Source organism: Homarus americanus, unplaced genomic scaffold (assembly GCF_018991925.1).
Source record: "Homarus americanus isolate GMGI-L3 unplaced genomic scaffold, GMGI_Hamer_2.0 scaffold32929, whole genome shotgun sequence".
Classification (NCBI taxonomy): Eukaryota; Metazoa; Arthropoda; class Malacostraca; order Decapoda; family Nephropidae; genus Homarus; species Homarus americanus.
Window position 1 is genome coordinate 9,614,766 of NW_024737097.1, and position 15,713 is coordinate 9,630,478.

At 42.3% G+C, this 15,713-nt stretch overlaps 1 protein-coding gene across 3 annotated transcripts in view; it reads left to right on the forward strand.

The window, feature by feature from the left end:
• The window catches only part of LOC121873196 (alpha-(1,3)-fucosyltransferase C-like), a 70,203-nt gene extending 54,790 nt beyond the window's left edge, over positions 1-15,413 (forward strand). Inside the window, exons 9-11 of one of the 3 annotated variants that reach the window (XR_006090205.1) lie at positions 6,113-6,271; positions 6,673-13,512; positions 13,721-15,413. Coding sequence is in view for 2 of the 3 variants with exons in the window: in XM_042376545.1 (XP_042232479.1) it covers positions 6,113-6,271; positions 6,673-6,982 (469 nt within the window). In the remaining variant the exon portion in view is untranslated. Of the gene's footprint in view, positions 1-6,112; positions 6,272-6,672 lie in introns of all 3 variants that reach the window. The other 2 variants (XM_042376545.1, XM_042376546.1) reach the window with 2 other exon arrangements.
• The last annotated feature ends 300 nt before the right edge of the window (positions 15,414-15,713 follow it).

The window sequence follows — 15,713 nt, forward strand, 5'->3', positions numbered from 1 at the left end:
GTCTAGGAAATCACAGACGATTTTTTCTAGTGGTTCTGGAAGATTTAAATGAAGCAGTTTAAATTTTAATCCTAGGTGCCATACTTTATCGAACGCTTTCTTATCGTCTCTTAATACAATGTTGACTTGGTTTCTTTCTGCTTTCTTGTTGGCTAACGTTTCCGTGATTATGGCTAGTGCAGTATGTGTTCCCTTTCTTTCAGTGAATCCATGTTGTCTGGGGTTTAGTAGTCCGTTTTCGCTCCTGTGTTTTCTGATTCTCTTGTTTATTGCCTTTTCAAATAGTTTTTCTATAACTTCGAGTGGAGAAATCGGTCTGTAGTTAATTACTTGAGTGTGGTCTTTGGCTGGTTTCGCTACGAATATGAGTTTTGCGTTTTTGAATGCATCAATGAAGTATCCACTTGCCAAAGCTGAGTTTAATATTTCAAGGATGCCTTGTGTGCAGTTGTTGGGTAGGTATAGGATCATATTTCTTGTGATTTTTGTGAATCCTGGTGCTTTTTCTTTAGTGTGCCTGATGTAGTGTAGCAGTTCTCCTTCTGTAATTGGTTCTATCGGGTTGAGCCTGGTTTTGTCCACCACATGGTATGGGGTTATCCTGTGTATCATTTCAGCAATTTCTCTGCAGATATGATTTTCGTGTTCCTCATCAAATTGCTCATTTCCTTCTTCTGATATTTGAAATACCTTTTTCCATTCTCTCCTGTATGCGGATTCCATCCGATTTGGTCTTTTATGTACTTTTGTTGGGGTTTGTCGTTTCTTAGAATTTTGTTTACGTTCTGCCAGAAGTTCTTGTCCTTTTTTGTGGTATCCAGGTTGTTTATTAATTCGTTCCTTATCTGTTGGTGTGCTATCAGGCTTTCATCTCTTAACTTTTGCTGTATTTGACTTAAGTTCCTAATAAGCTCTGTTGTTGGTGGATAGTTTTGTATGTACATCATTATGTTATTGTATTGTACTTGGAGCATTCGCAATTCATGAGTTGTCCTGATGTATGGTAGCGTTCGATATGTTGTGATTGGTATGTTGTTCTCTATTGCCTTTTTGATGTTAAGTATAAGGTTATCTGTTTCGTTGTCTATATCTTCTAGTATCTTGCCTTGGAGATCTGGGATCTTAACTTGTTCTAGTTGCTTCCTGTAGCCTTCCCAATCTGCATTTTGCATTTGGAAACGTGGGGTTGTTGGTACTTGGATTGGGCTTGTAGATAGTTTTATTATCATTGGAATGTGGTCACTGGTAGTTAGTGGTCCTTGTTTTATATGTTCATTCAGGAAGGCCTTGTTATTGGTGAAGACTTTGTCTGGGGTTGTTGTTTTGTTAATGCCAATGAATGTGGTGAAGTGTGGTCCTAGGTGGATCAATTTCCCTGTGTTCATTATGGTATGCAGTGCAGTGCTCACCCTGTTTCTGTTTCCGTGGCCGAATATTGGATGTTTTGGGTTCAAATCTCCTATTATATATTTTGGGCAGTTGTAATTCAATAGTTTTATCAAGTCTGGGGCCGGTAGGTAGTTCCTTCTTGGCGGTAAATATGCTGTGGCTATTGATATTTCTCCAAGTGTGGTAGTTATTTTGATTCCCAGGAATTCGTCCTCGAAATCGTCGATGATTTGATGTTTGAGTCTGTGTTTTACAGCAATGGCGACGCCATCATTTAATTCTTCTGTTTTATTTCTTTGGTAGGTTGTATATCCAAATATTTTTATTTTCTTGGAATTTGAATTGCCGTGACTATTTATTAAAATTATGTCCGGATCAATGCTGAGGTATGTGTTTGCAAGGTTGATTTTATTTGTTTCCCAGTTGCGGACTTTGTGTTGTATGATGGTAAGTCTTCTGTGTTTGTCGTTATTCATTGTGTTTTGATTTTTTGTTTCTTGTTTGTTGTGCGGGTGGCGATCTCTTGTCCGGAACCAGTCCGTTAGGGATTCTTTGGAATTTCCGTTGTTCTTCTTTTTTGAAGTTGTGTCTCCTTATATTAATTCTTTGGTTTATCAGGTAAGCTTCTACTAGTGTTTCAGAGTAATTATCGTTAGAGTAAGTCCATTTTAGATCTTCTTTCGTTATGGCTTGTATAATGTCTGGCATCGTTTTGCATTCACTAGGGACTAATAATAATTTGTCACACCAGTGAATCTGTAGTTCACAGTCGTCTGCATATTCTAAAGTCTGGAGCGTTTCCTCGGCCTGGGTATCCATGGTTGCTGTTGTGACATTTTTTCCTTACGGCACCTGTCTACTTTGGATGGTATTTTGAAGGTCCTGCCTCTCTACTGTACTTTGGGTGGATGTTTCGATCATTTGTGACTTTGCCTTGCCAGCTTCGTTTGTTTCGTGTACTGTTGCGGCTGGTGTTTGGTCTGCTGCTCCTTTTTCTTCTGCGTTGTCTGTCTCCTGTGGTGCATCTGGGTTGGTTAAGCAGGATGCTTGTAGCACAGATCCGGAAGCTGGGTTAGCTGGGAAACTCATTGTTGGGAGATTGTTTCTTCCAAGCATTTTGTTCATCTCTATTTCGAACGTGCCTGGGTTCCCTATGTTCATTATATGAGAATATAATAGGCAGATGAGCACTTTGTAGTCTCGTATTTCGCTCAGTACAATTTTGTTGGTATTCTGTGGTAGTGTTGTTTCTTCAACTACTTTCTTTGCAATAGCAGCATATGTTGTATTCTCCTTCTGTTCTTGTTGTTGTTTTTCCGTTGCTACTTTTTCATTTATTATTTTCTTTTTGTATGGACAGGCCATTGCTAGGGTTCTGTGGGTCTTATATCCTGGCTCCTTCCGATTTTTACAGTTTATACATGCTTTGGCTTGGTTCTTGCAGTCCCGGAAGGTATGGCCTTCATCTGCGCATTTAGAGCATATTTTAAGTTCCTTTTCTGGACAGTCTTTTGTTGCATGAGATTCATGTACATAGCAGATAAAGAAGGTGAGAATATTAACGTATTTCTCCCTTTCTAGTTGTTTAGGGAGTACTGACATGTTGAACCCTAAGATTCCAGATTCCATTGAAGTATCAGTGAATCTCAACTTTAAGTAATGTGTGTATTGCTTTATTTTTACTACTTCTTCGACTTTTAACCAGTTACTTTTATTTCTAGTTCTTCTATTATTTCTTGTGCCGAGTGCTTTCCAAATTCGTAGTCAAGTCCACGCACAAATACTGATCTTTTTGCTTTAACCACTGGTGGCATGATGACCTGGAGTCCTATGCCTCCAAAGGCTTGCATTCCTTCGGGGCACAGAATGGTATCTGCATCCCTGCATATTGCAGTGTATCCATTATTCGATGCGAAAATCCTTGTGGAGGGTGCATTGAGTGTACCATACGCCATTTCAGTTATCGGAGAACGTGAAGGGGCTGTTCTTCTGTCTATGATCTTGAGTCTAACCTTAGTAGCCATGGTTTATTTGGTTATGTCTTCCTGGCATGTATTAATTGTGGGTCACGAAGAAGGTTATTCAAGACCCTTCTTAGTGTGCCTATAGGCGACCCCCGGACAGTGGTGTAACTGCGCTATCACTGTTTTTCCACTGCCGGATTGGCCTATGTTCCCCCGACCTCCAACGGACAAACACAACCTCACCTACTGTGAGGTGTGCTTCACTGGAGGGGATCTAGCACGAATACTTAAATAAGCAGGTGCCTCGGCCAGGGTAAGTAAGGAAGGATTTCAGCAAGAGAGAAAGACCTCAAACCACGTCAGTACTGCCAATCAATAGCTGCCCTCCAGCAGGAGTGTGGGTCACTCACTCTACCCGTGGGGAGGGCTAACTAGGGTTGACAATTCTGAACGCTCGTGAGGTAGTCCGGTGGCAGTCGTGGTCGTTTTCCTAAGGCGGAGGCCCACAAGGGGCGTTGCCCCAAACAGGATATCCGGGAAGTCCAGTGGTAGACAGAGAGGTCGAGTTGTGGTCCGGTCGTCAACAGTAGAAAGAAGGCTGGCTGCTTTGGCGGTGAGGGGTCTGAAGAGAGGTCCGTTCACGATCCGATCCGATGGGATAGAGAGAAGAGAGCCTATTGGCTCAGGAAGATGGAAGACGGTGTAGGAGGAATGTAAAGGTTGGGAAGTGGGAAATAAAGAGGGAGATTGATAACAGGTGGACTGTCCACCTTGCGGGGACGAGGTTAAATCTGCCATGCCAGCAGTTCATGTTCACTACAGCAAGGGAAGGGAAGCCAAGCTAATCTAAGCTAAGGTAGATTGTGGTGTTTGGGGAGGGGGGCCCCTCCTTGTCCTTTAAGTATTCTTCGTTTTTATTTAGTGTATATTGGTTCTGGTTCTGTGTTGTCAAATGTTATGTTCTTTTGCCATCAGTTGTGTGTTCTGGAAATGTCCAAAAGGCTTTTCTGTTCACTGCCATGCAGGACAGAGGTTCATACACAAAAAATACATCATATTTATTAGCAGTATATATAGGTCAGAGTCATGTGGGTGATGTCACTGTTCACTGCCATGCAAGACAGTGATTCATATACATTGGAAGTCATATTCTAATTGAAGACTAATCAGTGTGGGCTAGCGAATTTGGGATAAACAGCAAGAATGTCCTCAAGCACCCCCGATTCAATGTAGTAACTACAAAGTTCATGATACAATAAGCCAGGTGGCCTGAAGACTTTGACAGTGTCACATTCAATAATATAGTGTTCAAGTGTTTGCTTTAAAGGTTTAGCACAATGTTTACATGCTGAGTGTTCCGGTATGGGTACAGCGTTACTAACGTGCCAGATGTGTCTGTATCCTAGCCTAATTCTGGCCATGACTACATCACGTTGTCTGGTTCTGTCCTTATGCTGGCCATACTGGTACCTCTCGTCACAAAATTTGTCATATTTACTAATGCTACAACTGCCACGTCTCTCAGCATTTCTCAGTTCTTCTAAATCAGAGTTCATGAATCTGACTTGAATGTTTTAAAGTACAGCATTGGACAGGTCAAGGTCACGGTCAAAATTTTCTTTCTTACATGCCTCATTAGCCAGTCTATCGGCATGGTCATGATACCTAATTCCAACATGGAACGGAATCCACACAAATTCGATACGAGAGTTGTTCTCATTGGCAGTTATCACATTTCTTTTAATATCACATACAACTTAAGACATAGAACCTGACGGGCTGTTCATTGATTTCAAAGCACTTTGAGAGTCACAGAATATCACCGCACCTCCATTTTCTTTAAGGTAGTCTGTAGTTAAGTAGTTTCCATTTAGTTCAGTTTGTGTTGTGCTGGCCCAGTTGTTCAGCCTTTGCTTGTTTGACACTATCATCTCTTTTTCTTTACATATTACAATTGCACAGCCTGTTCTACCTGTGTTTGTCTGCACAGAACCACCAGTAAAAGCATAACATTCACTTGATTTAATACTCTCTATTTGTCTGTTAATAGTTTCATGTGTGACACATCTCATCACATCGCTATTTAACATTACTACCAACAGGAGTGTAATTAATAGGAACTGATATATCCAGCCAAGGAGGAATGACATTAACGAGTTCGTCTGGGGTGATTGGGACATTCAGTTTCAAGAGATCTGCAACACTTTTATGGAGCCACGCCCCAAAGACAGCCTTTTGTGGAAAGTTAGTGAGACAGTAGGGATTACTTAGATAGAACATCAACTCAGTTTGAGCTGTAGTTTGGGGACCATTGTTCTTCAAAACTTTGACACAAAACATGGTATTAAGTAGAGCTATCCTCTCAGTACCTAAATTTACACTTAGGGAAGTGAAGTTGGTCGAATGCCGTGGTATTAGTAACCTTGTGTACCTGAAAAGACTTATTTTCATGCCCATAGTACTAATCTGTCTGAGGATGGTGTTTTTAAGTATAGTTATAAATATACAGCGTGTATTTCATCTATATTGTTATAATATTGATTTCCAAAGATTTTTTTTAAGTGAATACGGCGTCACATGACTTAAACTGACACAACACCAGTAGTTTGAGTGTGCCACACTCACACAACTGATGCCTAAGGTTGACTCATGGACGGGAGCGCATTCCACTTATGATAAATAATATAGCGTAGGGAAGTGCGAACGTGAGAGATAACGTAATAGGGATTACATGTCACACAAGACCGGTCCTCCAACAGGCTAAACGTGGTACCAGTGGTGTACGGTCTAGGCAATTACTCGATGCTGGCGCCACCTCACTCCTACATCGACGCCCTCAGCTTCCCCACAGCTAAGGCCCTCGCCGAGTACCTCATCTACCTGGACAAAAACGACACTGCCTACAATGAGTACTTCAGGTGAATCCTAGTTTAAATCCTTCCTAGGTCTAAATATGACCCCATCGTAAACACTTAAAAGACTCTGTCAAGGTTTGCAGTGCGTCCCTCCCCCCTCCCACTCTTTATTCTATTATTGAGTTGAATTTATTTTATGTAATTCACACCTTCATTGCACATCTACTTGATATTTACTGTTTCTTTGCAATATTACTCCCAAAACAACGTGAAATATGCTGGGGGTGGAATGATTTGCTAGATTACAAACAGAATAAACCGAGTACAGTACAGTACAGTACCTCTTTTCCTGTACTTATATCTGTGGCTTTACTTGTATATGTGCCTATACCTATATGTGTTTATGTGCTTGTACCTGTCGTGTTGTATCTAGATCATTGAAGATGTTTGTATTTTCTCCACAGATGGAAACGTTTTCATTGGATTCCTCACCCTTGGGCGAATGAAGCCAAGCCGTACTGCGATTTGTGTGAGCGCCTCCACCAGGACAACACCACCAAAGTGTACAACCTGCAGCAGTGGTTTGTCCAAGACTCTCACTGCAAGTCCAGCTACAGCAAGGACATATCTTTGTTCATAAACGGGTATATCAAACGATGGCACACAGAAATTATCCCTGTAGTGATAATTTTCGTAATTTTTCTCATATTCGTCGGCATTTCATTTCCGAAGTTTTATATCAGACGCAATATATTCCGTAAACATGGAATATAGAATGAATTTCATAGTTCCAGGTATAAATTTTTCTCCGTGAAAAAGAACAAGTCCACAAAAGAAGTCCTAAATCACACGCTGTTCATATCGCCACAAATATTGTATTTGTTTCAGAATTCTTAGTTGCTTATAATGGAACTACTTGTTGATTATGAAGATAGTGTCTAATAAATTCAGTAACATACTGTATAAGTCTTTGTTCTCGAGACAACGTCGACTTCAGGGTTACTGACGTGATTCCAACAACTCACTCAGTGTATGTTGTATTATCGTGCTAGGGGAAGCAATTATCAAAACAAACTATGTTTTATTTATCTATAAATGTTAATGACGTGTGTGTGTGTGTGTGTTTGTGTGCATTTACCTAAACTACGCGCTTGAAGAGATTACTCATATAAACGTAGTTGTAACCGCCCGATGAGCTACTGTGGAATAATGGGACCCTTGCACCCGGAAGTGCTTCTGTCGCCGCCGGAGTGTCGGGAGATATTCTTTCACTCACTTCTTCCAGAACTGGTCTGCAATGAATTGGGCATGCTTCCATTTTCGTCGGTACGCTTCTGCTATGGACTGATCGCCTCCAGTGGGCAGGGTTCCCGCATGCATTCGCGGCTTTGGGTTCTCTGGCCAAATTCTGCTCCATGCAGTCCACGCCTGGCATCATGAGCTGGGTTTTGGTTGGAGCTCACGTGTCTCCATTGTTCTGCGTCAGAATTCTCATGTATCGTTGCATTGCGGTTTGCCAAAATGGTATGGAAGCGCCGTTCAGTGTTTCGTATGTATTGAAGGGTGACCATGCTGTCTGTCCAGAACACTGATCTGTCGATCTGCAACTCTAGTTCTTCTCTCAGTTGTTTGTCTGCTTTGGCCGCCAACACTGCCGCACATAGCCCGAGCCGAGGTATGGTTTGCTGTTTCAGAGGAGCTAGCTTGGCTCTGCCACACACAAAGGAGGTAGAGTGGGCTCCATCTCCACTTGTGATCCTGAGGTAGCATACAGCCCCGTATGCTTGCTGGGAGGCGTTGCAGAAGTGGTACAGTTGTACCATAGTTATTGGATTTGCGCATTCAGGGTGGTAACATCGAGGGATGCGTACTTGAGACAAGTGGGGTTAGTTCATTTAGCCACTGCCGCCAAGCGGCTCTGTTGAGTTTGGTCATTTGCTCATCCCACCCGAAGCCTCGCCTGCACTCGTCCTGGAATTTGATTTTGGCTTGTATGGTGCTCGGAGCGATAATTCTTAATGGGTCGTATATGGAGCTGACCATACTCAGGAGACCTCGCTTCGTTTGTGGCTTCGTTGGGATCTGGATTCGGACTGCAAGTTCGTCATTCTCTTGATCCCACGTGATTCCCAATGCTCGCTCAGCTGGGAGCCTGTCATCCTTCAAAAGTACTTCTTTCACTTCCATGGCTCTTTTCGTTTGTTGGACTATTATGAGGACCACTTTGTGGTTGCAAATCCATTTTGTAAGTCTGAACTCGCCTTTCTTCATCAACTGCCTCAGTTGGTGAGTGACTATCGCTGCCTTCCCTGGTGATGCTACTGAAAGAAGCAGATCATAAACATAGAAGTTGCGACTTGCTTTCTTAATTTCTTCATGGAGCCTTTGTCTGTGGTCTTAGAATGTTCGTCGTAGTGCATATCCAACACAAGATGGGCTCCACACTCCCCCGAAGAGATGTACCTTCATTCGGTAAGTGGCCGGGTCTCCCGATAGTTGGTCGTCTGTCCACCACAGGAAGCGCAAGGCGTCTTGATGCTTAGGCAGTACTCGTACCTGGTGGAACATAACCTCGATATCAGCCATGAATGCTACCCTTTCGTGTCGGAACCTAATGAGGACTCCCATCAATTTGTTGTTGAGGTCTGGCCCTTGCATCACTTGGCTGTTCAGGGACACTGACTCATATGTTGCTGCACAGTCAAAACTATTCTCAACTTCCCGGGCTTATTTTGGTTCAATACTGGGTGATGTGGGAGGTACCAGGTTTTACCCCGGCACAATGGTAAGCTCACGGTGTGGGACTCTCTCAGTATGTCCCTTGTTGATCAGGTTTTGCATCTCTTCTCGATATCTATGGCGGAGGTCTGGGTCTTTCAGGAGACGTTTCTTTAAGCTCGCTAACCGTTGCTCAGCTAGTTTCCTGTTATTCGGGAGTTCCGGCTCTTCATGACGGAACGGTATGGGAAGTTGATAGTGCCCGCCCACTCTCGTCACTGAAGTTGACCATAGCACCAGGACTCTTCTGTCTCTAAACGTGTCTCCAGGCTCAGCGGCTTTTCTGAGATGAGGTGGTTGAATGATAGGTGGTCACTTATTGCAGGTCCAATCAGTCCATTTATGGTCCATCCTAGAAGTATGCTCACCGCGAACGGCTTTCCGTTCTCCCCGGTCCTTACTTCTAACGGTGTCAGGGCTTGTGTTACATCTAACCTTATCAGAAGATCCACTCTTTCCGGTGCGTGGAAATGTGTGGTTCCTTGGAGGTGCCTCCATTTGGCAACAGCTCTGGTGTTCACAACCGATGCTTCCAGTGAAGAAGGCAGGTCTTTAATAACGAGGATTCTGGGAATGTTGATGGATCGACTTCTTCTCACTCCGACGCTAGTCACCTTCAGAACGATCTCTTTGACCTTCACGCTCTTCGTCTCCTTCAGGATCGTGCCTATGGAGACTGAAACAGACTTCTCTGTTATTTGTAGTCTGTTGGTTAGGCTCTCAGTGCAGTAAGACCTGTTGCTGCCTGAGTTCAAGAGTGCTCCGGTGATCACTGTTGTATTCGTTTCTCGCCTTATCTCCCGGACTTTGACCTTTAATATGGGGAGTGCAACTCCGCCTGGATCTGCTCTAATCATATGTCGTAATCTTCGTGCCCCTCGCACTGGTTATTTTCTCGATCGTAAGTATTTCTGGCCCATTTATACAAGTTTTCTCGGTTCGTGGTCACTAATGCAACCTTCTTGTTTCGAGCCCTTTTCTCCGTAACTCTCGAGCTGGATTCGGGTTTCCATGGCCTAGCTCCACTGGTCGTTGATTTCTGTGCCGACATGATGGCCTTGAGTTGACAGTTACCTAGCTTTTGCCGCTTGTGGTTGGGCGACACTTCTGACTGGTGTGCATCCATGTTGGAAGCTCTTTCCATCCCTTAAAAACTGGCTAAAAGTTCCTTTCTTGATGGTTCGTCCTGGTTTGGCGTGTTATTGAGCATAGAATTTCTCGAGAAGTGCAGGAGATTCGAGTGGAAGCTATAGCAGCCATCTATGCAGCACCTTGTCTTCTGGATGCACTTGGCCATCCGGTGAGTGCGATCTAAGCAGGCAAAACAGCGACGTTCTTCACGTATGAATGAAATTCGCGCTCCAGTCGACATGTTGAGGAATGCTTGGCATCTCTGCAGAGGGAGATATCCAGGGCACAACAGGCAAGTGCTGTCGTCCCTTCCTCTAACCTCCTCTCTTCCCGAAGTCACTATGCCCACAGGTCTCCTTTCTGATGAGGAAGGGTATGGGTGTGAGCCTGTTCATGTACTGTTCGGCTCTTCTTGTCTTTGTCCCCTCGAAGCCCTCCTTGTCCTGTCTAGCATCTCCAGTAGAAAATCCTTCATCCACTCGACCCCTGGAAAATTCCCGTGTCTCCTTTCATAGTCATATGCTCAGCATATGACTATGAAAGGAGACACGATAGAGCATATTATGCTCTATCCTCATATCGCGCCCTGATCTTTCCTGTGAATCTCTTAGCCAAAGTATTCAGTGATTCGTAAGTGTCAATTTCATGCAGTTTTCCTAGCACCTTTAAGTTGCTTACGCAATTTCCAAGATTGTCCGCGAGCTCCTGAAGTCTTTTAATGTCATCTGTTCTCACGGCTGGCCCACGTAGGACCTTGCCTATTAGTTCTTGGATGTAGGATTACTTGTTGCCCTGGGATCTTCTATTTGCAGGCACACTCTCAGGGATTTCTTAGTGCGGCCGATGTAGGCCGAGAGAAGTGTTTCCAATTTTAGTGCATAGTGTATGGACGCCTCCCCATTGTGTCTTTGGAAGGCATGCTTGAACTCCCAATACTCGTCACAAGTCCCTCCGCTGAATTTTGGCATCGGCCATTAACTTTTCCAGTCTCTGGGTTGGTAGCATCGTGTCCGATGGCCTCCCTTCCATCCGTCCTGGGCGTTCTCACTATATATCTTGTACTTTTTTTTCCTTCTCCTAGGTTCCTGTTGGTGTCACTGCTTCCGGAAAGTGGGTATGACAGGTGGAAACATGTTCCCTCTCCCCCTGAGGAGATGTTCGCGACTCTGAGGCGCTGAGTGTTGGGAACCCTCCTTGGGTGGGAGTCTAGGTGTAGCAGTTAGACACTCCTGGTTCTGGCGGTTGACAATATGTATCTCATGGATACCTCGTCGCGGCTATCATCCCCTCACTCGTTTCCAGAAAAGGTTTTCCTCCTGGGAATGATAGCATCTCACCAAAGTCATCCGTATCACCTAAAGTCTGCAGTTGCTCCATATGATCTTTCATATTCTGCATCATTGCCGTCAATTGGGTGAGCGTCTGCTGATAACCCCCGATTACCCTATTCTTCCGGCCTGTTGGTTTCATCCTTCTCTTGGGTGAAAGGGTTTCTCCACTTCGCCCTGACTGTGTGAGTGACCAACTAGCATCTCCGTCGTTCAGGGCCTCCAGGTCTTCTAGGCTAGCTAGGCTTATCTCCTCTGCCGTGTTCCCTTCCATGACTGGTGGCACAGTGAACTCGATTTGGCTCTTTCGGTGGACAGTTATAGATACGTTCGGTTAAGCCGGAATGCTCTTCAACTGACGCGCCTGCTCGTTTATAACGATGTCACATGACTGAGATCATACAAGAGATGTCATACAACTGAAGTCATATAAGCGATGTCATATAATTGAAGTTATATAAGTGATGTCATACAACGGAAGTCATGTAAGCGATGTCATACAACTGAAGTCATATAAGCGATGTCATACAACTAAAGTAATATAAACACGTGCATTAAGCACGAGCGAAGTCACACTAACACGACAACAGAGGCACCACAATCAGTGTAGGGATTCCTTACACAACTGCTAACATCATAAAACTGATGCCACAAACACTACTGTGCCCTTACTCACAACGTTCCTTAACTGTCACAACTACTATTTTCTAACAGAAAGGGCAACTCACTCGTTCTTAAATTTTATTTACAATTGGAGATGCAGTCTGGTTGTATGCTTTGAACACTATCTCTCCCGCGTGTACATGAGAATGTAAGTGACACAGAGTACACTCTTTCCTCACACGCGGTCCTCGCTGCTGGTGGCATTTCGATCCGGATTGAACGATAACACTCCTGCACGCCTGTTCGAACAATTTTGGCACCGAGACCAGTCCTCTCTGACACTTGACCCACATACAGAGGTGTCACATTTCTCTACGTACACATATGAGTGCTATACACAAACTCAACCCACAACCCCCTTTTCGTTGGGGTTAACTATTATTATATTATAGGCATCACACTTTAGTTGATGATTCACAAATTCTCACATAGGCATCCCAGCTCTCCTGCTGTGTAGCTGCCTGGTGCTCCGGCGCCGGAAGGAAGCTCCCCGCTGAAGGTCCATCGACGGTTGAGTCACTCGCCAGTTCTCGGTAGATTGTATCGGCAGACTGTAGTGTCATGGTCACAATGGCACTGCTGGTCTGTTTGAAACCTGATGATTCATATTATGCTTCACGCCCTCAAAACATGTGGATAACTGGTGAGTTATCCCTAGGAAGGGATTTTCCCTAGCTTAGGTGCCGTCCATTTTCTCTGACTTTCTGAAACCAACCTATATAAAGTAAATTTGAATGTGAGCGAGAACACCGTTGTTTTGCACCAACTTAGATATGTCTGATTACAGTTAAAGCATTCAAGATCCGTTGTGAGTGATGTTGAAAGCTTCAACTGTCTTTATAGTTAGTAACACTTATCAAGTAAGTGAGGGTCGAGTCTGCCAGTATGAATGACATCCCGTGATATCGTCCTTGGGTATAGCCGTGAATTTCCAATTGTTACTGAAGTTAGATTATTTTGATGCCCAAACCTCAGAGAATCTGATATTTGGAGTTTGATTATTGTCAGTTGTCTATTTAAGAAAGTAATTAATCTCCTGAAAAGAATATGTCACACTCTTATCTCCAAGATCTCAACGTTTACCCATAGAAGGTCCTTGCCTAGAAATCCCAATTATGTTGTGAGAATGACGTTAACAGCGTGTGTATTTGACATCCATTTCACTTCTTCCTGGCAAGCCCAATCTCTGATTAGATTATAAAAATAGACGTAAGAAATTCACCTGACCCATGACTGATTTTCATAGTTAAATGTTCAGCAACTGAGTTGAATGTAATTTCTGTCATTGAGTGATTAGCCTTTCTGGCATGTGTAGTGCAGAGGACTGAGTTGCCATTTAGCTGTATATAAACTCGTGTTCGAGGAGAAGCGTCACATCTCTGACGCTGTCCCATCATATCTCAGGTATGTGTATGTTCTCACGCCCGCTATATGAAGTCAGTTAAACTTAGTGAATTTTGTGAATATCAGTGTTCATGTTGTAACAGTGAAATTATCATTTACCCAGTGAGAGAATTAATGTAGTGTAAATATCGTCTGTCATTGCCAGACGAAAGATTGTTTGTGATTGAGTTATTTTTCACATCTCTGACGCTGTCCCATCATATCTCAGGCACAGTGTGTGTGTTAGCTGAATACCTGACAGACACAGGGAGGCCGGTAGCTGCACACCAGCTGGCTGCCTCTAGGATGTCGTTAATTCAGCATGATTAATTTGTGCGAGTCCGCACCCTGGTGACTTGGCTCGAACTACCTCGCTGTGTGTCGGACTGTAACCGACCCAAACAGCGCTCTTTGTTTGTCGTGGTGACACCACTGTGACACCCTGGTGCACTCCTTACAGTTATATGGGCCAAAGTATTATTGTTGTATATGATTGGGGATAATTAGCAGAAATATAGTTATTCCATGTTGAGAAGCGAACTCATAAATACTGATAGTACCAGTAATAACGTGTTATGTGTTGTGAATTGCATCCTCCATATGTACTACCAACTGAGTTCTAGTGAAGGTACCATATGTAAGCTTGTCATGTTGTGTGTTCTTTTAAATGTACAACCAGTAATGATGTAAGAAGCATGAGTATCTAATTGAAATTGCAGATGAGTAAAGTCAAGGAGTTGATCCTTGTAGTTGTATGTTAATGACATCTTTAACCAGATTTAATTTCATATTCATAAACCATTTTTAGAGTATGATAGAGGTATCATTTTCCCTCAGTATCTACCTTTATTCTTGTCCAATAGCTTGATACCAAAATTACTTAACCCATGTGCCCAAACCCTTGCCATGCTACCAAAGGTCAGAGGTTATGAAGTAACTATAGGAAATGAAATAATTAGACAGAACTAATGGAGAAAATGAATGAAATAAGGAAAAGAAAAGAAAAGAAGAAAAGAAGAAAGCCTCCACCCTTATAAATGGTTTGCAGCAGTGGGATTGTAATTTAATATATCAAGTTGGGAAGAATGAATGTGATACTGTGGGTGTTTTTTAACTGTCATTCGTAATAACCATTTCTCTAAACAGGTACCTAATAACCATTTCACTGTAACAAATGAGTATTTCAGATTGCTAATATTTTGTTACGTATTTTTCCATTGTACAGTATAGTATGTTATTCTGTGATATTTAAGTAGGGACTTAAATTATTTCATTTGGTAGTAATTTTGTTCAGTGGAAACAGTGTTAAGGAAATGTACAGATTTTTTTTTTTTGGTTTTGCCGAGAAATTGAAATAACAGTTAAGAGTAAATACTTCACTTGAAGTTAGGTAAGAACAATTGCCTCAAAGAAAAATAGAAATCTTGTTTAAAGTAAATTGTACTTGTAATGCTGTTGTGTAGAAACATGAAATATTCAGAGTAATGGTAATTGTCTGAAAAACAAATGTCAGCTACCTAACTTATATATTTTTGCATTCTTCTTTTTTGTGAAATCTCAGAAAAAGTGTTTATTATATACCAGTGTAATATTTTTTTGGTGCCTTCCTACACTGATACCATAGCAACTGTTGTGACCACTCAAGTTAATACTTTGATATTTACAGACAATGAGTGAGCAGTGAACATCTGCCGTGTTAAGAGTGTTGTGGGCAGTGTTCATTTCTGAGTGTCACCTGAAGGCCATTATTGTACTAAGGTTATGTAACTTAGTTTTATTTGTAATTGTGAAATTTATTTGATGTATTTGTTGTGGTTTCAATAGGAAGTGTTGAAATTCTCACTTGACGACATATTTTTTTTTGGCTAATGAATTTATTTTATATAACCGAGTTGAGAGTTATAAAAAAATTTGTGTGTGTATTTCATTATTTTTTCTGTGCTAGTGACCTTGTGAACTAACTAGAAAGTTTTTTAGTTCTCAGTCTACTTCAGTTTATGACATTTGAATTTATTGATATAACACGAGTTTAGTGTTATATTTTCTATTATTGTATTTTTGTGTTGTTTTTATTAGCTAATAATTTTAGTGCATAGGGCATTAGTTTCTAGCAGTGTAGACGTACAGACATTGTCAGTAAGTGTACTATATGACTATTTGAGAACAAATACATGTATAATTTCAGCAATTGCATTGATTGGGTTGGAGACTGTGGTGAAATG